We start from the raw sequence: 26384 nt of genomic DNA on the forward strand, positions 1-26384 counted from the left end.
GTGACTTCGAACACAGTCCACAGGTCTAGATCAAAGGAGGAAAGATGGGGAGCTTCCTTTCTGTTTAGCACGTAGCGAAAAGGTCGATCCCCGGAGAACCCCAGAACTAGAAGCCTCTGCGTTACACAGGGAAGTAGGGATTGCTATGACCTTACAACCCTCCTCTGGCAACCAAGTGCGTACTGTACACGAGTTCATTCCTCTTGTCCGCAATGTATTCGGCTCACAATTCTACATTGTGGAATGCCGTCCTGAGGTGCATCTGCTTCATCATTTCACAGTGGGTGCAGGAACATGCCCACTTGATAGTCGTGTTGTTGCAACAACATTACCAAATACCTGCTCAATGTTCTGAGAATGCTTGCAGTACAAGAAAGGCTGCTAGCCTCCCAGGACATTGATGAGTAGATGCTTCTTATGACCACATCCCTGAGACGACCAGGTCGTTCAGGTGTGACGCGTCAGAAGTCTTTCTCCAGCTACAAAGGGTTGTTTAACTTGAATCTTAGTCCTTATGATGAGATAATCTATTCAGTCAAATACTTAACAGAAGAGGATGTGGAATTCCCAATTATCCATAAAATAGAATTTCATAAACTACTTACTCATAAAGAAATAGAAAATATAGCAAAGATACAAATTCAAAGGAATAAGAAATGTACCCTTTTGAGCTTACCTCTCCTTTCTTCTTCTCTTATTCTTTCTCTCTCCCTTTCTTGTTGCTCTAGCAACTCTCGTTCCCTTTCTTTCATGATTTCTCTTTCCCTCAACTCACGTAATTCTCTTTCTCTCTGTTCCCTCTCTCTTTCTTCTCTCCTTGGATCTTCCCTTCTCCTCTCATCATAGTGATCCCGTTCATGCCTGGACAAAGCAAAATACATTGAAATTGAAAACCAACTTCTAATCAATAAGAACAAAATTTATGAGATTAAAAGTTGAACTTTAGAATACACAAAATTCATGTAACCAAATTTCTAAAATGATTTTTCTTGAGGAAAATCTTGTTTCATTTACGTATACTTGATCACTGATGTCTATGAACTTCTCAAAGTACAGTACTGTTAAAGCAGTCAAAATCTACCACAAAGCTGTTCTCTTAAATGCATTATTCCAAATTTTTAAGACAAGACTAATATACCCTAATTCTAAATTACTTTTAAATTCAATTCACTGAATATTCTTCTTTTTTGATTTGTTGTACTTCCATAGTTCCACTGACTCATAATCAAGAATAAAGGATACCTTTCGTACTCCCTGTGTCTATGTGGATCCTTTCTTTCAACCTCACGTGACCTTGGAATGGGGGATCTCCTATCACGTCGGGCTTCTATAAATTCATCAATTCGTTCCTTATCATATCTTCTTGTTGGTGAATCAGCCCTGCTAAATATAAGAAAAAATTAAAACATTTCATATGTAAAACTTGACTTTTTAAAAGGAGATTTTGAACTCCTTAGGTGATCACTAATGTCTCCTCAAATTTTTCCACCACTCAAAGACAGTTCTTACAAAATACAGTATTGTGCAGTAGTCTCTTGCCTCATCACACACTTTGGGGGTTGAAAAAACAAACTTTGATGAGTAAAAGACCTTATTGGATGTCCTACATCTGAATACTGTATTCTACTTTTGGCCTACACCAAGCTTTACTTAATACTGTACTTATCATTTGATTTAAGAGCATTATCCGTTAAATCAATTATATCAAAACAGAAAGCCTAGCATCATCATCACCATATCTTATCATGCCAACATTGTATTCACTGCATAGCTGACTGATTAAATTCATAGAGGTGCAACAATATACCGCATATTACCATGTAAAGGACGCCCCCATGTCAAGGGAGAACCCCAAAATTTCTTTTGAAAAAATGTTATTTTGATTATAAAATAAATTTTTGAATATACTTACCCGGTGATTATATAGCTGCAACTCTGTTGCTCGACAGACAACTCTACGGTAAAAACTCGCCAGCGATCTCTACACAGGTTGCGGGTGTGCCCAACAGCGCCATCTGTCGACCAGATACCCAGTTCTCAATGTAAACAAAGACTCAATTTTCTCCTCGTCCCACTGCGTCTCTATTGGGGAGGAAGGGAGGGTCATTTAATTTATAATCACCGGGTAAGTATATTCAAAAATTTATTTTATAATCAAAATAAAATTTTTCAATATTTAACTTAGCCGGTGATTATATAGCTGATTCACACCAAGGGGGGTGGGTAGAGACCAGCAATATATGTTTACACTTTTATGAGCTAAGAGTTTTTATTTCATTTTAGAAGTTATCAAAATAACAAAAACAAAATAAATAGGTACCTGGTAAGGAAGTCGACTTGAACAATTACTCTGCCTTTTAAGTACGTCTTCCTTACGGAGCCTCGCGATCCTCTTAGGATGCTGATCGACCCCTAGGATCTGAAGTATCAAGGGTTGCAACCCATACAACAGGACCTCATCAAAACCCCTAATCTAGGCGCTCTCAAGAAATGACTTTGACCACCCGCCAAATCAACCAGGATGCGAAAGGCTTCTTAGCCTTCCGGACAACCCAAAAAACAACAATAAAAACATTTCAAGAGAAAGATTAAAAGGGTATGGAATTAGGGAATTGTAGTGGTTGAGCCCTCACCCACTACTGCACTCGCTGCTACGAATGGTCCCAGTGTGTAGCAGTCCTCGTAAAGAGACTGGACATCCTTTAGATAAAAAGACGCAAACACTGACTTACTTCTCCAATAGGTTGCGTCCATTATACTTCGCAGAGATCTATTTTGCTTAAAGGCCACGGAAGTTGCGACAGCTCTAACTTCGTGTGTCCTCACCTTAAGCAATGCTTGGTCATCCTCACTCAGATGTGAATGAGCTTCTCGTATTAACAGTCTGATAAAGTAGGATAAAGCATTCTTTGACATAGGCAAAGATGGTTTCTTAACTGAACACCATAAAGCTTCAGATTGGCCTCGTAAAGGTTTAGTTCGCTTTAAATAGAACTTAAGAGCTCTCACAGGGCATAAGACTCTTTCTAGTTCATTGCCTACCAAATTCGATAAGCTGGGAATATCGAACGATTTCGGCCAAGGTCGAGAAGGCAGCTCATTTTTGGCTAGAAAACCAAGTTGTAGCGAACATGTAGCTTTTTCTGACGAAAATCCGATGTTCTTGCTGAAGGCATGAATCTCACTGACTCTTTTAGCTGTGGCTAAGCATACCAGGAAAAGTGTCTTTAAGGTGAGATCTTTTAGGGAGGCTGATTGTAGCGGCTCAAACCTGTCTGACATGAGGAATCTTAGTACCACGTCTAAATTCCAACCAGGTGTAACCAAACGACGCTCCTTCGTGGTCTCAAAAGACTTAAGGAGGTCCTGAAGATCTTTATTGTTGGAAAGATCTAAGCCTCTATGCCGGAAGACCGATGCCAACATGCTTCTGTAGCCCTTGATAGTGGGAGCTGAAAGAGATCGTTCTTTTCTCAGGTATAAGAGAAAGTCAGCTATTTGAGCTACAGAGGTACTGGTCGAGGATACAGATACTGACTTGCACCAGTTTCGGAAGACTTCCCACTTCGATTGGTAGACTCTAAGGGTGGATGTTCTCCTTGCTCTAGCAATCGCACTGGCTGCCTCCTTCGAAAAGCCTCTAGCTCTCGAGAGTCTTTCGATAGACTGAAGGTAGTCAGACGAAGAGCGTGGAGGCTTTGGTGTACCTTCTTTACGTGTGGCTGACGTAGAAGGTCCACCCTTAGAGGAAGACTTCTGGGAACGTCTACTAGCCATCGAAGTACCTCGGTGAACCATTCTCTCGCGGGCCAGAGGGGAGCAACTAGCGTCAACCTTGTCCCTTCGTGAGAGGCGAACTTCTGCAGTACCTTGTTGACAATCTTGAACGGTGGGAATGCGTATAGATCTAGATGCGACCAATCTAGGAGAAAGGCATCTATATGAATTGCTGCTGGGTCCGGGACTGGGGAGCAATATATTGGGAGCCTCTTGGTCATCGAGGTTGCAAAGAGATCTATGGTTGGTTGGCCCCAAGTGGCCCAAAGTCTCTTGCATACATCCTTGTGGAGGGTCCATTCCGTTGGAATTACTTGCCCTTTCCGACTGAGACAATCTGCCATGACATTCAAGTTGCCTTGGATGAACCTCGTTACAAGTGATATGTTTTGACCTTTTGACCAGGTGAGCAGGTCCCTTGCGATCTCGTACAACGTCAGTGAGTGGGTCCCTCCTTGCTTGGAGATGTACGCCAAGGCAGTGGTGTTGTCCGAGTTCACTTCCACCACTTTGCCTCGAAGGAGAGACCTGAAGCTTTTCAAGGCCAGATGTACTGCCAGCAGCTCCTTGCAGTTGATATGCATGATCCTTTGACTCGAGTTCCACAGTCCCGAACATTCCCGACCGTCTAATGTCGCGCCCCAGCCTACGTCCGATGCGTCCGAGAAGAGAACGTGGTTGGGAGTCTGAACAGCCAGGGGAAGACCCTCTCTTAGGTTGATACTGTCCTTCCACCAAGTCAGGCAAGACTTCATCTTTTCGGAAATGGGGATCGAGACCGCTTCTAACGTCTTGTCCTTTTTCCAGTGAAAAGCTAGATGGTATTGAAGAGGACGGAGGTGTAGTCTTCCTAATGACACAAATTGTTCCAGGGATGATAGCGTCCCTACCAGACTCATCCACTTCCTGACTGAACATTGTTCCTTCTTCAGCATGTTCTGGATGCATAACTGGGCTTGGCTTATTCTGGGGGCCGACGGAAAAGCCCGAAAAGCTAGACTGTGAATCTCCATCCCTAAATATGCAATAGTTTGGGATGGGACCAGTTTTGACTTTTCCATATTGACAAGGAGACCCAATTCCTTGGTCAGATCTAGAGTCCACTTTAGATCCTTCAGACAGCGACGACTGGAAGAAGCTCTGAGAAGCCAGTCGTCCAAATAGAGGGAGGCTCGGATGACCAATAAATGAAGGAATTTGGCTACATTCCTCATCAGCCTCGTAAACACAAGAGGAGCTGTGCTTAGGCCAAAGCACAGGGCTTGAAACTGGTAGACAACCTTTTCGAAAACGAATCTCAGAAAAGGTTGGGAGTCCGGGTGGATGGGGACGTGGAAGTAGGCGTCCCTTAGGTCTAAAGAGACCATCCAGTCTTCCCTTCTGACCGCTGCTAAGACTGACTTTGTGGTCTCCATGGAGAACGTCTGCTTTGTGACAAAGACATTCAGAGCACTGACGTCTAGCACCGGCCTCCACCCTCCTGTATTCTTTGACACCAAGAAGAGTCGGTTGTAGAATCCCGGAGATTGAAGGTCCGAGACTTTGACCACCGCTCCCTTCTCTAGTAAAAGAGACACTTCCCGTTTCAAGGCTCGTCTCTTGTCTTCCTCTCTGTACCTGGGAGAGATCGATGGGAGACGTTGCTAGAGGGGGTTTCCGTACAAAAGGGATCTTGTACCCCTCTCTGAGCAACTTCACAGATTGTGCATCTGCGCCTCTCTTCTCCCAGGTCTGCCAGAAGTTCTTGAGTCTGGCTCCCACTGCTGTCTGAAGATGCGGGCAGTCAGACTCTGCCCTTATAGGACTTGGATCCTTTCTTCTTTCCTCGTTTGCCTTCGGCACGAGCACCTCCTCTGCTGGAGGCTCTGCCACGAAAGGGCGGAATGAACCTGGACGCTGGAGTGTCCATCCTTGGTCTAGCTGACAAGGTAGGCAAAGGGGGAGCTTTGCGAGCGGAGGACGCAACAAGATCGTGAGTGTCCTTCTGCACCAATGAAGCGGCTATTTCCTTAATCAGGTCTTCTGGAAAAAGGCACTTGGAAAGAGGAGCAAAGAGAAGCTCAGATATCTGGCACGGTGTAACTCCGGCTGAAAGGAATGAGCATAGGTTTTCACGCTTTTTAAGGACTCCGGACACAAATGATGCAGCAAGCTCATTAGACCCATCACGTACGGCCTTGTCCATGCAGGACATAATGAGCAAGGAAGTCTCTTTCTCTGTCGGAGAGATCTTTCTGCTTAGGGCTCCTAGACACCAGTCTAAGAAGTTAAAAACTTCGAAGGCCCTAAAGATACCTTTCAAAAGGTGGTCCAGGTCCGAAGATGACCAACATATCTTTGAGCGTCTCATGGCAAGGCAGCGGGGAGAGTCTACAAGACTTGAGAAGTCGCCCTGGGCAGAGGCAGGAACTCCCAAGCCGAGAACTTCTCCCGTGGCATACCAGACGCTCGATCTAGAAGAGAGTCTAGCAGGGGGAAACGCAAAGGCTGTCTTCCCTAAACTCTTCTTGGACTGCAACCATTCTCCTATCACCCGCAAAGCTCTCTTGGACGAGCGTGCGAGGACGAGTCTAGTAAAGGCAGGAGTGGTAGACGGCATGCCTAACACAAACTCTGACGGCGGAGAACGAGGAGCCACAGAAACAAACTGGTCAGGAAACAGCTCTTTGAAAATGGCCAAAACTTTCCTAAAGTCCAAAGAGGGTTGAGTAGACTTAGGCTCGTCCAAATCTGATTGTCGTTCATCTATGAGTGCAGCAACATTATCATCAGAAAGTTCCTCATCCGACAACTGATGAGGAAACGGCAACGGAGTGGGTAACGGCTGGTTCGCTGAGTCCGGTCGCACGGGTGCATGCGTGACTGAGCCGGACGCAACGTCATGGAACTGCTGCCCAGTCTGTGAGCTGGCAACAACCATGGCAGCGCGGGGACGCACAGCGTCTACTCCAGACTGTCTGGACTGATGTGGGTGCGCAGTGGAAACCACACTGGGTTGCGGAGGTTGACGCACCGCGTCAAAACAAAGCAACTCTGACGGTTGTTGAACCTCCAGAACGTCAACGGCAACCTCCGTGCGTCGCTTAACGTCAACATGCGGCTGGCAGATCACACTGGAACGCATGGGTGGAGGAACTCTCTCAACTGGTGTGCGTGAGAAGGTTACCTCAGCGTCCACAGGACGCACAACCGATCGTGTGGAAGGTTGTAGGCTAGGTACTGCACTAGCTGGTGCGGCAGCAACCTTCTCCGCACGAAAGTCCTGCATTAGAGACGTCAGTTTAGACTGCATGTCTTGCAGTAGAGACCACTTAGGGTCTACGGGAGCAGGTGCGGCGACAGACGGTGTTACTGTCTGAAGCGGTACCGCTTTGCCTCTCTTAGGCGGTGAGCAGTCATCGGATGACGGCAGCGAGTCCGAACTGACCCAGTGGCTACAACCGGGCCGTTGGACTTGCGCTGAAGGGACCGACTTGCGTTTTAACGGTCGTGAGACCTTGGTCCAGGGTTTCTTGCGAGAAACACCTTCCGAAGACGAGGTATAAATGGGCTCTCTCGTCTTAGTTAGGTAGGAGCGATCTTGGGTAGATACGCCCGATACCACGGAGGGAACGTCTGTTCGCTGATTAAAGCCTCTCGAACCCATTTGTCGTACGACATTGCTTCTCCCCTGGACTTGGGAGCTTGCAAGAGGTCCCGGACTAGGAGGACGACAGGCACGAACAGACGAACCCTCAAGCGCAACACTGTCCACAACACTATCACTCGGCACTTTAGCACTTCCCACTGCACTTTTGCACTTAAGCTCCTTCACATCCGCCATGAGCTGATCACGGTCACCAGCAAGGGACTCAACTCTCTCACCCAGAGCCCGGACGGCACGCATCACATCAGCCATCGATGGTTCCCGAGTGCCAGGAGGGGGGCTAGGAGCAACCACTACAGGGGAAGGAACAGGTTGTGGGGCATGAGGAGAGGATACATCAATAGAACGAGAAGAACTTCTCCTAACCTAAGGTAGTAGGTTGGCCAGGGCACCAGCCACCCGTTGAGATACTACCGCTAGAGAGTTATGGGGTCTTTTGACTGGCCAGATAGTACTACATTGGATCCTTCTCTCTGGTTACGGTTCATTTTCCCTTTGCCTACATACACACTGAATAGTCTGGCATATTCTTTACATATTCTCCTCTATCCTCATACACCTGACAACACAGATTACCAAACAATTCTTCATCACCCAAGGGGTTACTGCACTGTAATTGTTCAGTGCCACTTTCCTCTTGGTAAGGGTAGAAGAGACTCTTTAGCTATGGTAAGCAGCTCTTCTAGGAGAAGGACACTCCAAAATCAAACCACTGTTCTCTAGTCTTGGGTAGTGCCATAGCCTCTGTACCATGGCCTTTCACTGTCTTGGGTTAGAGTTCTCTTGCTTGAGGGTACACTCGAGCACACTCTCCTATCTTATTTCTCTTCCTCTTGTTTTGTTAAAGTTTTTATAGTTTATATAAGAGATATTTATTGTTGTTACTCTTCTTAGAATATTTTATTTTCCTTTTTTCCTTTCCGCACTGAGCTATTTTCCCTGTTGGAGCCCCTGGACTTATAGCATACTGCTTTTCCAACTAGGGTTGTAGCTTAGTAAGTAATAATAATAATAATAATAATAATAATAATAACTCTATCTCTCTCTAGCCTACGTGTATACTTTTGGAATTCGATAAAATCGAATTCCGAAAGGCCAACGCACTCCTCACACCGATCTTCCAATTGACAGGTTTTATCCCGACAATTGGAACAAACAGTGTGAGGGTTGATAGAAGCCTTCGGAAGACGCCTTGAACAGTCCCTAGCATTGCACTTCCTAAATTTGGGGACTTGTGAAGGGTCAGCCATTTTGAATTGGTCAAAGGGAAATTCAAAAAACTATCAAAAAGTCATCAACAAAGAATCCGTTATCAAAAAGAGTTCAAGGATTTGTGTGAAGAGAAACCCTGCACAGCGGAAGCTCAAAACTAGAATAAAGTACTTCACCAATTAGATGTGAAAAAACTCCAGTTTAGCAACAGCGAGTAAGTACGTCTTGTCGACACCTCGACAGAGAGAAAATTGAGTCTTTGTTTACATTGAGAACTGGGTATCTGGTCGACAGATGGCGCTGTTGGGCACACCCGCAACCTGTGTAGCGATCGGTGGCGAGTTTTTACCGTAGAGTTGTCTGTCGAGCAACAGAGTTGCAGCTATATAATCACCGGCTAAGTTAAATATTGAAAAAAGCTTCTTTATCATATAATGTACTCCATGTAAAAGGCGAACAGCAATTTTAAAGCCAGCCTTATGTTACTATAACTTAATTATAAATTCTACCATACATATAATCTTTGTTGTTACTGTGATATTTTTATGTTTTTTGTTTATAAAATAGGCTGCATTTGTTTAAGAAAGTATAAAACTAAAACAATTTGTGAGTTTGAACACAATGTTTACATTTTTCAATCAATGTTTACATATCGTTTATCAGAAATGGAAAAATGTCAATGTGAAAAATATTCCTATATTCAAAAATTAATTCTAAGTTTTCAGTTGAAAATCATACATTGTTAACATAATCTATATTTTTCCTAACTATACAAACCTGAGTCCTTTAATAGAAGCATATCCTTAGTGAGGTTACATAAAACTGTTAAAACTTTTAACAATGTGGCAGTAGTTACTGTCATGTGGAGGAGAAACCTCGCCTACCCGACAGGCCACTGAGCTTCACTTTAGCCTAAGAGTAAAGGCCTCAGGTTTGTAAAGTTACAAAAGTACAAATTACCCCCCCAGAATTTTGATTTGTTCCTACACGAATATAAATTCTCATCCTTCTATAGGAGACTTATCCTTAGGAGGGAGGGATATGTCAAAGCACTTTTATCCTGTACAGGTCCAAAAGTGATGACTTCTGTCAACTACTTAAAGGGCTTAGCATGAAGATGCTGGAAGTGTTAGGTTAGGTTACTAACAAGGAGCGATATATATATATATATATATATATATATATATATATATATATATATATATATATATATATATATATATATATATATATATATATATATATATATATATATATATTATCCTTGCGTGAGCGGGGAGAATACAATCACGGACAACTCTTAACCGATCGTGTTACATCGACCACGGATGCACGCATCCAAGGAGCGTGTAGATTTAAGGTAAGCAAGGATAGTAAATGAGCGTGGATTCCTGAAGTGCCTGGAATCCTGGTTATCAATGCGCGTGGATTATTGCAGTGTGTGGATTCCAGGTGCATGGTACTCATTTTCATAAATTGGAAAGATAGAATGTGTGAACTCGAGGACGCTTGAATCCCAGGTCCCCAAGCCTGAACAGGTGAGTGTTTATGACCAAGTGAGCGCAGGTAAACACAGGGCAAAGCAAAGAGGTAAGTAGTCATGTACAGATACGTGTTAAGGATCAGATGAGTGTGCGCTATCTGTACAGCCCGTGTAATTAAGGTATTGTGAGCAAGCAAGTGGATTCTCAGTCCAAGAAATGCACACTAGATGGAGAGTCCACGCACTACCAAGGGCAAGTGCTCAAAAAGGTGAATGTTCTAAGTTTGATGAATGTGCACTAAGAGGAGAGCGACCGCACCATCAGTAACACAATCAGACGAGTGCTCAAAATCTGAAAAAATAAACTCTACAGTAAAGTGTTGAGAGCACTTGCACACCCACAAGTCTCATGTAGGTTCGGAAGATCTTTCCGGTATGAATCAAGTGCGCATTGAGTCCAAAGCACATGAGTCCAGATTCCAAAGTGAGTGTCCTTCCCCTTCACTCGGTAGCCACAGAAACACCTTTCCTTTGACAAAATGTCTAAGGTAAAACAATTTCCTCAACTAAGTGGACATCATTGTCACTATAGCGAGGGAAAAGACAGTAATAAGTAAAGCTGTACAACAGAAATTAAGTGGATATCTGCAGATTACACAAACAACTGTTACACAGCTACCGTAATCAGAAAGCAAACTGGAAACCCTTTGCCTTCCATAAAGGCCCTCGCACACAATGATCTTGCCAAAACCATTATCTAAAAGAAAAATACATAAATATACCAAGGCACTTCCCCCAATTATGGGGGGTAGCCGACATCAAACAAATGAAACAAAAAATAGGGGACTTCTCCTCTCTACGTTCCTCCCAGCCTGACAAAGGACTCAACTCAGATAAGACAGCAGGCATACACTTGTACTCTCCGGAGACTAAAAACAAAGAGGACTGTTAGGCGGGCGGGGTTTCACAGCAGTAACCACTGCCACCTTGTTAAAAGTTAAACAGTTTTATCCAGGTTCACTGAAGACATGCTCCTATTAAAGGACAAGGGTTTGCTTCATGTAGCAGTAAGTGGCTTAAGTTACCAGCGTGTCTTTGAACCACTCCAAAATCTGCAGTTAAAAGCATGACTAGTCAATTGCCACTGAATGTTCTAGCTTTAAAATTCACGAGTATTCACAAATATTTTGATAATATTAGACCTACGTGGCCTTTACTTTTTCTTCTGCAATGGTAACTAACTACAGTCCCGTAATAATAATTAAATCTTTGATAAAAACTCACTTCATTTCTAAACAACTTACCTGTACCTCTCACGAGCAATTTGTTCCGGTGATATTCTTCTCATGCGATCATCTATACGTGGGTCACGGTTACGAGAGGATGAACCTGCTCGAGAGCCCATATTTGGATCCCTTCCATGGCTGAGCGACCTTTCCGGGTGACCAATGCGATCGCCCCGGTAGTCCAGACGTTCTCTTGGTGACCCAGATCTCTTCCTGCCTGAAAATGTAGCCAAATATTTGTGAGCATTCTTTCATAACCAACACAGATATTTAATTTTATAATCAAATTTAAATTTACTTCAGCAAAGGCTTCATTCTTTAATGTCGCCGTGCTCCAGTTTCTATTTATTCTATAATAACATAGTCCTTAAGGACGTCTCAATAAAGCCTAAAATGTAACCCATATTACAGTCCATTAATCTAAATATGATGTACAGTCTAAGTTTACACTTATTACACATAAATTAATAAAGGTATTACATTGATCAGAATTTAATAAAGGTATTGTACTGATTTTATCTGTTCTCCCTAATTTCTTTTAGGCTAGTGGTCCAACAACTTTAATTTTATCCAGCTCCAGGGTTAAGCTTATATACTCTCCTATTGCTGCTCACAAATGGATAAGTAAATCAAAAGACAATCACTTCCTTTTTTAATATACTGTAGTACAGTATCATTAAAATCAGACTTGTTCAAATTGTAATTACCAAATGCTCTGGCATCTAAGTTAACACAGTTCTCTTCTATACAGAATGAAGTTAAATTTGAGTAAATTACTGTAATTCTGTACTTTAAAGAAATAAACTTGAACCTAAACAATCCTTACTTGTAATCAATCATAAAGCTCAAAATTAAAATTAACGCAATTGAAAATGGTCACAAGTCTCATGAAATGGCTCTGATAAAAGTGCTTAGTAGATGATGTTATAATTTCCATGAACGGTTTGATCAAGTATTCATATGCTGATTTATTCATAGGAAACCATTAATCATGACATTCCCTCCTTCCATAAGACAGTTCTTTAGTCATCCTACTTATGAAGGATTAAAGACCCAACTTGCATGTCCAGACAAACTACAAGAAACATGACAAATTCGAAGATAATTTGTATTTTTCCTAACCATACAAACCTTAGCTATTTACAAAGGGTATTACTCTTAGCGAAGCTGAAATGACGAGCCAATAGTTTTTAACAAGGGTTAATTACCCCCGCGCTAGTTAGCGGGGGGTGGGGAAGGGTAGCTTGCTACCCCTCCCCCCTCCACACACCGGTGACTTGCTTCACTTCACTTAGAGGTAGGACTTGACTTGGGGGTCAGGGATGGCGGGCACATATGTGTAAATAGCTAAGGTTTGTATGGTTAGGAAAAATACAAATTATCGAATTTGTCATTTGTTCCGTAACCGAAATACAAACCACGCTATTTACAAAGGGTGACTTACCCCTTAGGAAGGGTGGAAAGTCCCCAGCCTTACTGACTTCGGCTTGCCCGGGGCTCGATCCCTCAGTGAGCAGCACTAGAGAGAGGGAGCTCCTGTACCTCACAGGTTCCTAGCATCGCTAGGAACGAGTGGCCTACATAAGTAGTGTGAGGAAGAGAGTGTGACTCGTCCTATGAAGTTGACCTTGAGACCTTCAGATAGGAATTCTAGGATAGGACGTTCCCCATACCACCTCGTCAGGGTATGGGAGACGCAACAGTACTAAGCTTAATACTAGGAGCACAAAGAAGCATGGGTTACCTGCAGAGGTCGAGGTCAGCTATGCGAGGACCAGGATGCTGCTTCCCCAAGAGAGGGGAGAATGAAGAAAGAAGTAAGGGTCAGACATACTCTTTCATTCACACAGACTAAGACCGGGTAACAACGCCCTCAACCTACTGCTACTTGTCCAAAAAGGAGCCTGAGGTTAGACCAGCTGTTGTGCAGCCACCACAGGGCCGATAGAGAATGTATCGAGGCTCCTGTGGGTCACGTCTTGCAGGTAGTGGGCTGTGAAGGTCGTTTGACGCTTCCAGACCCCAGCTTGAAGTACCTGCGTCACAGAGAAGTTTCTCTTGAAGGCCAGGGAAGTAGCAATACCCCTGACATCGTGGGCCCGAGGGCGACGTGACGGAGGAGGGTCAGGATTCAGGGCATGGTGGATAACCCTTCGAATCCAAGCAGAGATGGTGTTCCTGGTGACCCTCCTCTTTGTCCTGCCTGTGCTCACAAACAAAGCTCGCACATGAGGACGGACTGCAGCCGTTCTCTTCAAGTAGTACCTCAGACACCTCACTGGGCATAGTAGCAGCTGGTCTGGGTCGTTTGTTACAGAACGGAGACTCGCGATCCTGAAAGAGTCGAACCGAGGATCCGGCACTCCAGGATTCTGAGTCTTGGCCACAAACTCAGGGACGAACCTGAACGTTACCTCCCCCCATCCCCTTGAATGGGCGATGTCGTACGAGAGACCATGAAGTTCACTAACTCGCTTGGCCGAGGCCAAGGCGAGTAGGAAAGCCGTCTTCCAAGACAGGTGGCGATCGGAGGCCTGGCGTAATGGCTCGAAGGGAGGTCTCTTGAGAGACCTGAGGACTCGAACCACGTTCCAAGGAGGGGGTCTCACTTCCGACTGGGGGCAGGTAAGCTCATAGCTACGTATGAGTAACGAGAGTTCTAGCGATGAAGAAATATCCACGCCCTTCAATCTGAAGGCCAAGCTTAAGGCTGAGCGATAGCCTTTCACTGCCGAGACAGAAAGGCGCATTTCTTCTCGCAGATACACAAGGAAGTCCGCTATTGCTGGAATAGTGGCATCGAGTGGAGAGATACCCCTTCCACGACACCAACCACAAAAGACTCTCCACTTCGCTTGGTAGACTCCCTCAGAGGACCTTCGCAGGTGCCGAGACATTCTCTCCGCAACCTGTTGCGAAAAGCCTCTCTCCGCGAGGAGACGCTGGATAGTCTCCAGGCGTGAAGCCGAAGCGAGGCTACGGCCCTGTGAGGGACACCGGAGTGGGGTTGTCTGAGAAGCTCGTGTCGTGGAGGAAGCTCCCTTGGGAGTTCCGTCAGGAGTTGCAGAAGGTCCGGAAACCATTCCGCGTGATGCCATAGCGGGGCTACTAGAGTCATGGAACAGTTGACCGATAGTCTGGTCCTGTTGAGCACCCTTCTCATCAGACAGAATGGTGGGAAGGCGTACACGTCGATGTTGTCCCACCGTTGCTGGAAAGCATCTTGCCAGAGTGCCTTGGGGTCCGGGACTGGTGAGCAGTACAGGGGCAGCTTGAAGTTCAAGGCTGTCGCGAACAAGTCCACCATCGGGGAACCCCACAAAGTCAGGACTTTGTTGGCTATCTGAGGATCCAAAGACCACTCGGTACTCACTATCTGCGAAGCCCTGCTCAGACTGTCGGCGAGCACATTCCTCTTGCCAGGAATGAAGCGAGCTGATAGTGTTATCGAGTGGGTTTCGGTCCACCTCAGAGTCTCTACTGCAAGATGGGATAGCTGTTGCGAAAAAGTGCCTCCCTGCTTGTTGATATAAGCCACTACCGTGGTGTTGTCGCTCATCACCACCACGGAGTGACCCGCCAGGAACCGTTGGAACTGTTGAAGGGCCAGAAAGACGGCCTTCAATTCTAGCAGGTTGATGTGTAGGCACTTTTCTGATTCTGACCAAAGGCCTGAGGCCCTCTGGTTCAGAACGTGCGCCCCCCACCCTTCTTTTGACGCATCCGAAAATAGAGTCAATTCCGGGGGGAGGACGAGAAGACTCACTCCCTTTCGCAGGTTCTCGTCGGCCAGCCACCACCGCAAGTCCGTCTGTTCCAGAGACCCCATTGGATCAGAATGTCCGGGGAATCGAATCCTTGATTCCACCGGGACTTGAGCCGCCATTGAAGGGATCTCATCCTGAGGCGGCTGTTTGGAACCAGACGGGCCAGGGAGGATAGGTGGCCTAAGAGACGCAACCACGATTAGGCGGGGAGTTCTTTTCGCCTGAGGAAAGGTTCCGCCACCCTCCTCAGCCTTGCTATCCGGTCGTCTGATGGAAAGGCTTTGTGGAGATTGGTGTCTATTAGCATGCCTAGATAAACCAGTCGTTGGGACGGCTGCAGAGAGGACTTCTCGAGGTTTACCACGATCCCCAGATCCTGTCAAAGATCTAGAAGCCTGTCTCGGTGTCGAAGAAGGGTCGACTCCGAGTCTGCTAGGATCAGCCAATCGTCTAGGTAACGAAGGAGACGAATGCCGTTCCTGTGCGCCCAAGTCGAAATCAGGGTGAACACTCTGGTGAACACCTGAGGAGCTGTGGAGAGACCGAAACACAGCACCTTGAACTGGTAGATCTTGTTGTCTAGGCAGAATCTCAGGTACTTCCTGGAAGACGGATGGATTGGGATCTGGAAGTACGCATCCTTTAGATCCAGTGTAAACATGAAGTCTTGTGGTCTCACCGCAAGTCTGACCGTGTCTGCTGTCTCCATGCTGAACCGGGTTTGTTTGACAAACCTGTTCAGAGCCGAGAGATCGATGACGGGTCTCCAGCCTCCAGTAGCCTTCTTTACAAGAAAGAGTCGACTGAAGAAGCCTGGAGAGCCGTCCACGACCTCCTGGAGAGCACCTTTCTCGAACATGGTCTCGACTTCGGCCTGAAGGGCCAGCCCCTTTGCCGATCCCATGGCATGGGAGCTCAACGACACTGGATTCGCTGTCAGGGGAGGTTGAGATGACGTGAACGGGACGCGATAACCTTGGCCGATCACTGAGACCGTCCAAGCATCGGCCCCGTGATGTTGCCACCTGCGGACGCAACGCTGAAGGCATCCCCCCACAGGTGGACACGCAGGGGGACTGCCACCCCTAGGGCTTGCGGCCGCGGCCGCCACCCCTAGAAGTCTTGCCTCCCCTGGAGGACTTACCGCCCCTCTTGACCTTGGCTGGAAAGGGCTGGGGCTTAGACACCACTTTCTTAGCTGCCGGTGCCTGTTTGGGAGCCTTACGAGGCTGTTGCTGCTGTTGTGGCGGGGCTGGAGGCTTATATTGCCGAGTTGTAAGGGCCCTGTGGAGGAGGGAGTCCGTGCTGGATTTCCTCCACCTCTCAGCCGTTCGCTCCAAGTCTTGAGGCTCAAACAGGCTCTCCCCCAGGAGGGAGGCATGTCGGAGCCTACACACATCTACGGCGGGGACCTTCGGATGGAATCTCTCGGACACAGCATCGCGACGCTTCAACACCGAGTTGGCCCACAGGGTGGTAACCTGGTGCGCCAAAAACTCGATGGAGCGGGTGCCCGAGAGCAAGAAGGTCTCTAGGGCCTTCCTATTGGTCTCCTTGGACAAGTCCTCCGATCGCAATAGGATGCCCAGAGATCCTAACCAGAAGTCCAGCCACGAAGTGGCCTGCATGGCACACTTAGCGACCTTCTCGTGGTTAAGGATCTCTGCCACCGAGAACGACACCTGCCAGGCAGAGAGTTTCTCCAAGGGAACTCCCTTCGCCAGCTCCTCCACAGAGTGATGGAGAGGAAGAGCGAGGTTGTGCTCACCCAGGATCTCGAAATACCTCCTCTGCTGAAGGCGAGGAGGAGGGATGAGTTTGTTCCCGGCAGTGGAACGACTGGAGGAGGCAAGAAGTGCGAGCTGAGCATTGGCCCTAGCTCTGGCACTCTTCAGCCCCCGAGACCAGGGCAGAGCTGCACTGGTCTTAGGGGCCTTACGAACGTCAAACACTTCATCCAGAATCGTGTCTTTGCCTTCACGGGGGGGGGGATGACTGGATCCGTAAGACTGTTAAGTTGCCTTATCAGGCTTAGGACCTGCCAGAAGGCATGTTCGGACTCTTGTTGTTCTCCTCCCTGCGGGCTGGCAGCTAAGTCTCCTGCCCCAGGAATCTCTTCCTGGGGTGATACGTGGACATTCCCCTGGGTAGTCGTGGGTTCCTGACGAATCCTTGCAGAGGATTTAGGGATGGTCTTGGAATCCTTGGGTTCCCTCCTGGGAGGGATGCAGGATCCCAACAACGAGGTTCGAGGGGCCCCTTCCTCACGAGACGATTCTCCTGCCTGAAGCGAAGTCTCCACCCCTGGTGCCGAGGGGAAGACTACCGCCCCACTGGACTCACCTGAGGACGGAAAGGCCTCGTCCACGGGAGAAGGAGAGAGTACTCGTGCAGGAGAGGGGACCCTCGAAACCGACCTCTTGGGAACCAACTTCGCCCTGGGGGAAGTCACCACGAAGTCCACTCCTCTCTTTCTCTTCAGCGTAGGAGAGACAGCTGCTGGTTTGTTACCCTGGCCGGCGAGTGCTGATTTCATAACCCTCACTAACGCCTGTGCCAGCAGACCTAACCAAGTCTGCTGCTCAAAGGACACAGAGTCCGAAATCCTCGCTAAGGTGAAAGGGATCGGGCGATCCTTCGGAGTGGACACGACTGTACCTGCCTGAAAAGAAGGTGGGGAAGAATGCTGTACTGACCTGTCTTCATCCTGCAATACCAACCTGTGCTTGGATGGAGGTGATCCCGAGTGCCGTCTAGGAGCACGCGTCCCTTCTGCTACCACCGGCTGTGGAATTCGCCGCGAACTATGGTCGCGCGAGGGCGAACGGTCGCGCAAAGGCGAATGGTCGCGCGGGTGATCGCGCGGGCGCGCAGGCGAGTGGGCGTGAGGGTGGGCAGGTAAATGAACACGTGTCCGAGGCGACGAACGCAAGCGATGGCGCGACGGCGAGGGATCGTGCTGCCGCGTAGGTGAAGAAGATCGCTGGCGATAATGACCGCGTGATGGTAAGCGATGGCGAGCAGCATGTGTAGGTGAATGATCGCGTGATAGGGTGCGATGGTGATCAGCATCCGCAAGAGGGCGGTCGTTCAGGGTTGTGCGATGAGGAGCAGCATGCGCAGGTGAATGATCGCGTGAAAGGGTGCGATGGTGATCAGCATCCGCAGGAGGGCGATCGTTCAGGGTTGTGCGATGAGGAGCAGCATGCGTAAGCGGGCGATCGTGCTGGGTTGTGCGATGGCGAGCAGCATGCGCAGGTGAATGATCGCGTGAAAGGGTGCGATGGTGATCAGCATCCGCAGGAGGGCGATCGTTCAGGGTTGTGCGATGAGGAGCAGCATGCGTAAGCGGGCGATTGTGCAGGGTTGTGCGATGGCGAGCAGCATGCGCAGGTGAATGGTCGCGTGAAAGGGTGCGATGGTGATCAGCATCCGCAGGAGGGCGATCGTTCAGGGTAGTGCGATGAGGAGCAGCATGCGTAAGCGGGCGATCATGCAGGGTCGTGCGATGGCGAGCAGCATGTGTAGGTGATCGCTGGCGAGCTGGTGATCGCTGGCGAGCAGAAGGTCGACGCGTGTCCTGTGAGAGGACAGGTGGTGCGGCGCGTTCACGAGCAGGAACGGAAAGATCGCTGGCGCGTTGGCGAACATGTGTTTCTGACACACGCGCAGCACGATGTTGCGTAGCCACAAGACCAGGTGGATGGTGAGCAGGGAGTTCAGCAGGAACTAAAAGGTGGTCAGAGACCGCAGGGCGATGGTCCTCAAGTGAGCGCTGACGCTCGGAAGAGAGCTGACGAGCAGGAGAGCGCTGGCGAGGGGGGCGAACATCAGGAGAGAGCCGACGAGCAGGTGAGCGTCGGCGAGCAGGAGAGTCTTGGCGAGCAGGAGAGTCTTGGCGAGCAGGAGATCGTCGACGAGCAGGAGATCGCTGGCGAGCAGGAGATCGCTGGCGAGCAGGAGAGCGCTTGTGCGCTAGCCCTGCTCGCGTAAGGGAAGAATCCCTTAGCCCCGAAGGGACCGTTGCCCGTCGGGTGACGAGTTCTCCAGAAGGCGAAGATCCGGCAGGAGATGGTGAGCGGTCTGCAGAGAGGTTCAAGGAGGGCGGAGCAGTCGGTTGAGGCTGACGAGGAGAGTCCCCCCCGGAGGACGAAGACCCAAAAAGGCGCCTCTTAGTCCCCCTGTAAGGGGAAGGGAGGCCCTTGTGGCGTAGAGGGCGGTGAGCCTTACGGCGGAGGCGGCCTCGGGGGAGATCGTCGGGACCATCGGTCCTCCGAAGGGGAGTCTCCGTCAAAACACTTCCCTCAGAAGGAAGCTGGGCAGCAGTCGAGACCGAAGGACTCACTTCCCCCTTCGAAGGATGCACGGAAGGAGGAGGAGAGCCTAGAGCACCATCACCAGCAACAGCACCTGCGTCGGAAGGCCCAGCCACGTCGGAGGCCTCTGTCACCACGACGTCGACAATAGACAGAGGGTCTACCTCCGCTACCACCGGCGACTGTTTAACAGCGGCCCCCAACGAGACAAGGTCAATAAGAGCGACCCTGGAGGGCAAGCCCTTAAGCCCCAGGGACGACCAAATCTGTAAAAGATCATCACTGGATAAGGCATTATTATCAATAACCTCCCCCGGAGGAGGGGGAACCGCCTCGCTATGGGAGGCGACGCCCTCTCCCCCCACCGAAGGTAGGGAAACAGAACAAGGGCCTGCGCTCCCACTCGGACGACTCTCCTTAGGAGGCGGACGAGGGGGAGCTTCGGAGGAGGTTTGGGCGGCGGAAGAAGAGTCCCGAGAACCTTCCTCCTTCAAGGCTAACCCCGGAGGAGAACGGTCTCTCTTGGACTTCTTCTTACGCCGACGGCCAAACCTCTCCCACTGGGAGGCAGACCACTCCCTGCTCTCACGGCACATGTTATCCTGGTCGCACCGTCGGCCCCGACATTGAGGGCAGAGGGTGTGAGGATCCGTAATCACGTCCGACATGAAAGTCCCACAAGGACGGCCGGCAACTCCAGGGCATGTACGCATATTAAATAAAAGAAAATAACTGAAGGTCAACTTCCAACCAATCACACAAGCTGAAAAGAAAAAGAAGAAAATTAAAGGCTGTCACGAAGGCGATGAACAGACACGTCTGATCACCGCCGAGCCAAAAGTGAAGTGAAGCAAGTCACCGGTGTGTGGAGGGGGGAGGGGTAGCAAGCTACCCTTCCCCACCCCCCGCTAACTAGCGCGGGGGTAATTAACCCTCGTTAAAAACTATTGGCTCGTCATTTCAGTTTCGCTAAGAGTAATACCCTTTGTAAATAGCGTGGTTTGTATTTCGGTTACGGAACAACTTCCTATTACTCATTCTTTTGAGCAACTTACATCTATTAACACTTCTTTGTTGCTCTTACATAACTTAGCATATCTTAATCAATTCTGCTTTATTCCATTCATTTACTTCTTATCATTCATATTTGATTTATTACACTTATTATTGTGAAATTTCTGACATTTAGCAAAAAAAAAAAAAAAAAAAAAATTTAAAATTTTATTCAAGATAAGCCGTATGAACTACTGCAAGTACAGTACTGTATTTACTATGAGTACTGTAAATTATATTACTTTCATCTTGTGATCTCCTGTATGTACTGTTAGTAATGGTCAGTCTTTCTGTTCTTTTTCCTGCTGTGAATTCTTTATGCTATTTTCATATGCTACCGGGTCTAATAGGGGATCTTTGAATTTAATCTTTAACAAGCCTAGTTTTGTACAACATAAATCTTTTTTTTTTTTAACTGTAACATAATTACCTTAGTTCTGCCATTTTCCAATTCAGCCTTTTATTATGGCTTACTTTAATCTTAGTTATTGATTATATTCAATTTTTAATGCTTCAATCCTTCCCCAGATTTGTTATGAAAATTATTTCCATGGTACTGGCTATCTACATTTAATATGGAAATTTCATTTACATAATAAGGGGCTAACCTTAAACTTCAATCCTATGTTCATCTGTGGAAGGGAGTTTCGGGTATTGTAAATTTAACTGTGATGAAACATTGGGGACACGGCTTGCCCTTCCTTCAAGAATATGTTACTTTAGTGTCTCTCTTAAAGGAGATAATAGTGTTCTCTTAGGTCCACTTGATCCATGTGTAAGAACTAATCTGTGGTCTAGGGCTTTCCCTTTGAGAAAAGAATGATTCACAAACAACAAGCCAAATCTTTGTTAGATCCTTCCTTTGACCATTCATCTACTACAGGTATTAGATCAAAAGTACCTTCTGGTGAGGCTTTGGTAACCTCTATGCCTACCTCTACTATTACGAAATCCTTGGGCAGAAGTTTTAGGTTCTTGTTAAGTCTTCAAAAACTCTTGTGTTCCCTTAAGTGGGTGACCCACAGCCTTGTAGGTCTCCTTTTCTAGACAATCATCTTGCTACCATATCTCAATCATTGTTCCTCCTTGTAGTGCACTGCAACTTTCTTCCATACCACACCCCCGCTAGCCCTTCCCATATTTTCACTCTTATTGGATCAGGTTTAACACACATTACCAAGGTCACTGAGTAACTTTAACTTCCATCTTTGTAACACAAAGTAAATAGTGCTTAACATAAAAGTTGATATGTTTTACAAATTCATGATAATCCATAGTCAAATAAGGATGCCTATCTCAATCTGATCTTTACAAACATAAGGTGATGAATAATGAGAAAGCTCTAAATTTTGATCAAATACAAAACAAAATCAAATATTAAAAACAAATAATTTCATGGTACTTACTTTTGCTATGCTTAGAAAGGCCAGGTGATATTTTGTGAGTTTTCCGAGATCCTGGCGAAGGTGAGCGTTTTCTTCCGGGAGATAATAGCCTCTTGGATAATGAGGTTTTTCGTCTAGATGGAGAATGACTACTTTTGTGACTTCTGAGCTTTTCATGATCCTTCTTATTTTGGTGACCTTTCTTCACAATTTTACTGCTTCCATGTTTTCTCCTTGAATGAAATTTTAATATACCCTAAATACGGACAAATCTTACTCGTACTAAAACAATTAGGCTACATACAATATACTATATATGCAAAAATCTTTACTTCTTGAAATATGTATGGCTAAATACAGTTGAGTATATAAAAGTTAACAAATAATGTAATTCTATGAATCAATTGTAACCATGTCACAACTTCTACGTCTAACTTGTTAAACAACAAACTTTAGGGTTCAACAACATGAAAATTATACCAATACTTACAATTCTAGTAAAGCATAAAACAAGAATAAATGATAAGAGTTACTCACGAAGATGATGAGGATTTCATCTTTTTCATCTTGCTTCTGTCACTTGTGGAAGATATTCTTTTACCGGCTCCACCACGAGACTTCCTTTTTGCATCGCGTTTGTGTCCTGAACGGTGCGGCGAAGAGTCAGTTGAAGATGAACTTGATGACGAAGATGTGGAAGAAGACGTTGAGGAAGATGAACTGCTGCTAGAGGATGTTAAGCTTCTTCGATAGCCATGCTGGCCATGAGCCTAAATGAACACACAGATGTAAATTAGCAAATTATACCAAGTCACTTAAAGGCAAAGATTGTAAATCAAACTTACTATCAAGAAAATTGAAGTAATCATAAGAATAATATGCAGTGTCATCTTCAAGTTTCCGTATTGATTACTTTGCTTTTCCTGGATGCATTACACCGACATTCAAACATTCAAAATATCTACTCTATTTCTGTTTACATTCTTAAAAAAAAATAAGAAATAAGTTTGTACCTTTTATAAGTAAAATATTACATCACCATTCATGATAAAGATACACTTGAATAAACTCACCCGTCTCTCTTCACGTTTTCTCTTACGTGCTCCCAACTGACTGTCCTTTCTTTGTGGTTCTAAGATTTCTCTGAGGTCTCTGCCATAGTCATCCCAGTTTGAAGAACTCTAAATTTGGAACATTACACCTCTGTTAATAATGTTATATGGTGGCCGGAACCCAAATAATTCATCAAAATTTATTTCCCAAGAAAAAAATAGCCCTCTAACATGTCTAATTTTCATCAATGTTAAGGGTGAAAAATACAATTGATAAAATTAATGAAATTATATTCTTAGATAAACAAACACCACAGCTTTACTTTTGTTACAGCCAAACTTTCAGCTTGGATTAAAATCCCAATTCAAAATTCCTCATCAAATGCTGTAAAATTTAAAGCACACCCAATATGAAAGAACCTGTCTTTTTCCTAAATATTGCAATAAGTTTTTTTGAAGTACTATAACTACAATTGAGATGATGTTTGATCTGGCTAATGCAACTGACCATCTTGGAAATAATTTGCATAATTAAGTCTAAGTAATTTCAACCTCTCAAGATGTTTACCGACTGTTTTTCAACAGACAGAGAAAACAAACTTCTTTATCTCACTTATTGTTAATCTTGCTTAAGGGTTCATTCTGGTTTTAATCTACATGGGTATCTTACTTGGTTTGTAAATACAAACTTCAAGAAAATACTATTCTGCAAAAAAGTTATCTATATATTTGAACTCTAACACATAAAACTGGAAACTTCTGGAAGGCAATTCAGCAGTGACCATGTACAACAGAGAGAAACCTATGCAATTGCAATATAAGTTAAAGTTAAGAGGTTGAATAGCAAGTTGGAAGAAAGGAAGCACAAACAGAGGTATAGTAGAAGGTTTAAAAGAAAGGAACACAAAAATAACTTTAAATAATACCAACAGTACTCCACCTGAGGTGCAATGATGGCACTTTTGTTCTACATGGAGGGGGTTGTGTTCCTCTCCTGTGAAGCATATACTATACAAAACTAAAGTCAAGTTCTTTTCCACGGGTGCTACTCCCAGCTGACATACACACATACATATACCAAGGCACTACCCCCAATTTTGGGAGGTAGCCGACATCAACAAATGAAACAAAACAAAAAGGGGACCTCTAATCTCTACGTTCCTTCCAGCCTGACAAGGGACTCAACCGAGTTCAGCTGGTACTGCTAGGGTGCCACAGCCCACCCTCCCTCGTTATCCACCACAGATGAAGTTTCATAATGCTGAATCCCCTACTGCTGCTACCTCCGCGATCATCTAAGGCACCGGAGGAAGCAGCAGGGCCTACCGGAACTGCGTCACAATCGCTCGCCATTCATTCCTACTTCTAGCACGCTCTCTTGCCTCTCTCACATCTATCCTCCTATCACCCAGAGCTTTCTTCACTCCATCCATCCACCCAAACCAGCTGACATACCTTTATTATAAGTTCATAAACAAGTCTTGAAACATTTAGAGAATTTCAAACAACACCTGGAGAAGGACAACCTATATATTAACTGAATGAATGTATGCCCTCTTCTTAAGGTACATGATAAATTGTTCAACAGGATCTAGGTGGTAAAATGCAGAGAGAAAGTCCCACTGATGGCCACAATTTCTGATGCTTGTCTATTTCATCTGGTTTAATTACACAAAGGACCTTCTGTAGGGTTTGATAACCTTTCATGGAGATGCAAAAAAAGGTGTGAAAGGCCTTAAAGAAGAGCAAAGTTTTATCGTTAAGTACCAATAATTTTGTAAAAAATAAAAAACTAATATGCTTAACTAAAAATTCAAAATGGGTACTTTAGAAGATACAGTACCAGTAAGAATTAAAAGTATAGATAAAGATAGATAGGAACAGCTTCCATGGAACAAATAGATAAGATTTTCAACAGAAAATTGACTTGAATGGGAATTCTGTAAAGGAAAAACAATAGGAAGACTAGTAGAAGGCAATATATCAATGTCTGAAATTAATGAACATTGAAGACTGGAAATGAAGTATCAAAGGAAAAATAAATGTGAGGAAAAATAATGGAAAGAATTTACAGAAAAGTCTAAATGTTTACAAATCATAAGATATTAAGATTGAAAAGTAATTCTGATGACCTGAAGATTGTTCAAAAATACACAATGATTTGTTACAAGGGTAAGGCCTCAACTACAAAAAACATAACCTCAAATTTTATTTTTCCTAGCTATACAAACTTTAGCCCTTTAAACATTTTGACACAAGCTTGAACAGCCATTAAATTCATTAACAAAGTAGTTAATGAAAGATGGGGTGTGTGGGAAACTAGACTTGGTGGAAGAGCCTCACTCTCACCTTTTGCCTCAGGACTGAGAGAGATGGTTGACTCAGGTTTGTATAGCTAGAAAAAATACAAGTTACTTTAAAAATATGTCATCTGTTCCTATGCAAAATACATGCCTTTGTCCTTTAATAGGGAGACTCACTGATTGGTAAGAAATCCCCCTGGGACTGAACTGGTTGGTTCTTTTACTTCCCTGGAAGCTTATTAACTAACCTCTTAATGATTTTAACCCTTTTACCCCCAAAGGACGTACTGGTACGTTTCACAAAAGCCATCCCTTTACCCCCTTGGACGTACCGGTACGTCCTTGCAAAAAAATGCTATAAAATTTTTTTTTTTTCATATTTTTGTTAATTTTTTGAGAAAATTCAGACATTTTCCAAGAGAATGAGACCAACCTGACCTCTCTATGACAAAAATTAAGGCTGTTAGAGCAATTTAAAATAAATATACTGCAAAATATGCTGGGAAAAAAATAATCCCCTGGGGGTTAAGGGTTGGAAATTTCCAAATAGCCTGGGGGTAAAAGGGTTAACAGCCATTCCCATTTGCACCGAAATAATTTTCTATTCAAACGGCGAAGGTTTGTATAACGTGTAAGCACAACAGATTTGTTGCAAAGACTAGGGGGACCGGTAACTTTTGAGCATAAGAGGTCAGTGCCTGGAAGTTCAGCTGATAACTACTTTAATGAGGCTTATACAGTAACTTGAACCTTGTTAGAAGTTCCCATGAATATTTTTGTTAAAAAGCCAAGATTAACAGGCCACTCTTGCAAAGTTAACTTGGTGCCACTAAGATTAACATTAGTTGTCTAGATAACAAAATCAACAAGAATTCCATACTGATGAAGAGTATCTGACACAATTTTAACACACTGTACCAAGGTTACATCGTCTTAGATTAATGCTGAATTAAATCTCCATCCACACACACTTTTCTATTTTAAGAGGCTATTTCTTATTTGATTCCAGCAGACATAAGTAAAATAAAAAGAAATTTTTTTCTTATTTCTAAAACACATCTCAACACCTTAGCATATTTTCCTACATTACAACACCCGCACTTC

General features: G+C 45.4%; 1 protein-coding gene across 10 annotated transcripts in view; it reads right to left on the minus strand.

The window, feature by feature from the left end:
* LOC137625895 (fl(2)d-associated complex component-like) overlaps positions 1-26384 on the minus strand; it is a 184462-nt gene that overhangs the window by 69628 nt on the left and 88450 nt on the right. For 6 of the 10 annotated variants that reach the window (XM_068356852.1, XM_068356851.1, XM_068356850.1 and 3 more), the window contains 6 exons: positions 22999-23106; positions 22463-22695; positions 21947-22158; positions 11423-11621; positions 1243-1383; positions 677-861 (listed from right to left, as the gene is read on the minus strand). In XM_068356852.1, the coding sequence (XP_068212953.1) occupies positions 677-861; positions 1243-1383; positions 11423-11621; positions 21947-22158; positions 22463-22695; positions 22999-23106 (1078 nt within the window). The remainder of the gene's footprint in view (positions 1-676; positions 862-1242; positions 1384-11422; positions 11622-21946; positions 22159-22462; positions 22696-22998; positions 23107-26384) is intronic. The other 4 variants (XM_068356858.1, XM_068356854.1, XM_068356853.1 and 1 more) reach the window with 3 other exon arrangements.

Source organism: Palaemon carinicauda, chromosome 33 (genome assembly GCF_036898095.1).
Source record: "Palaemon carinicauda isolate YSFRI2023 chromosome 33, ASM3689809v2, whole genome shotgun sequence".
NCBI lineage: Eukaryota > Metazoa > Arthropoda > Malacostraca > Decapoda > Palaemonidae > Palaemon > Palaemon carinicauda.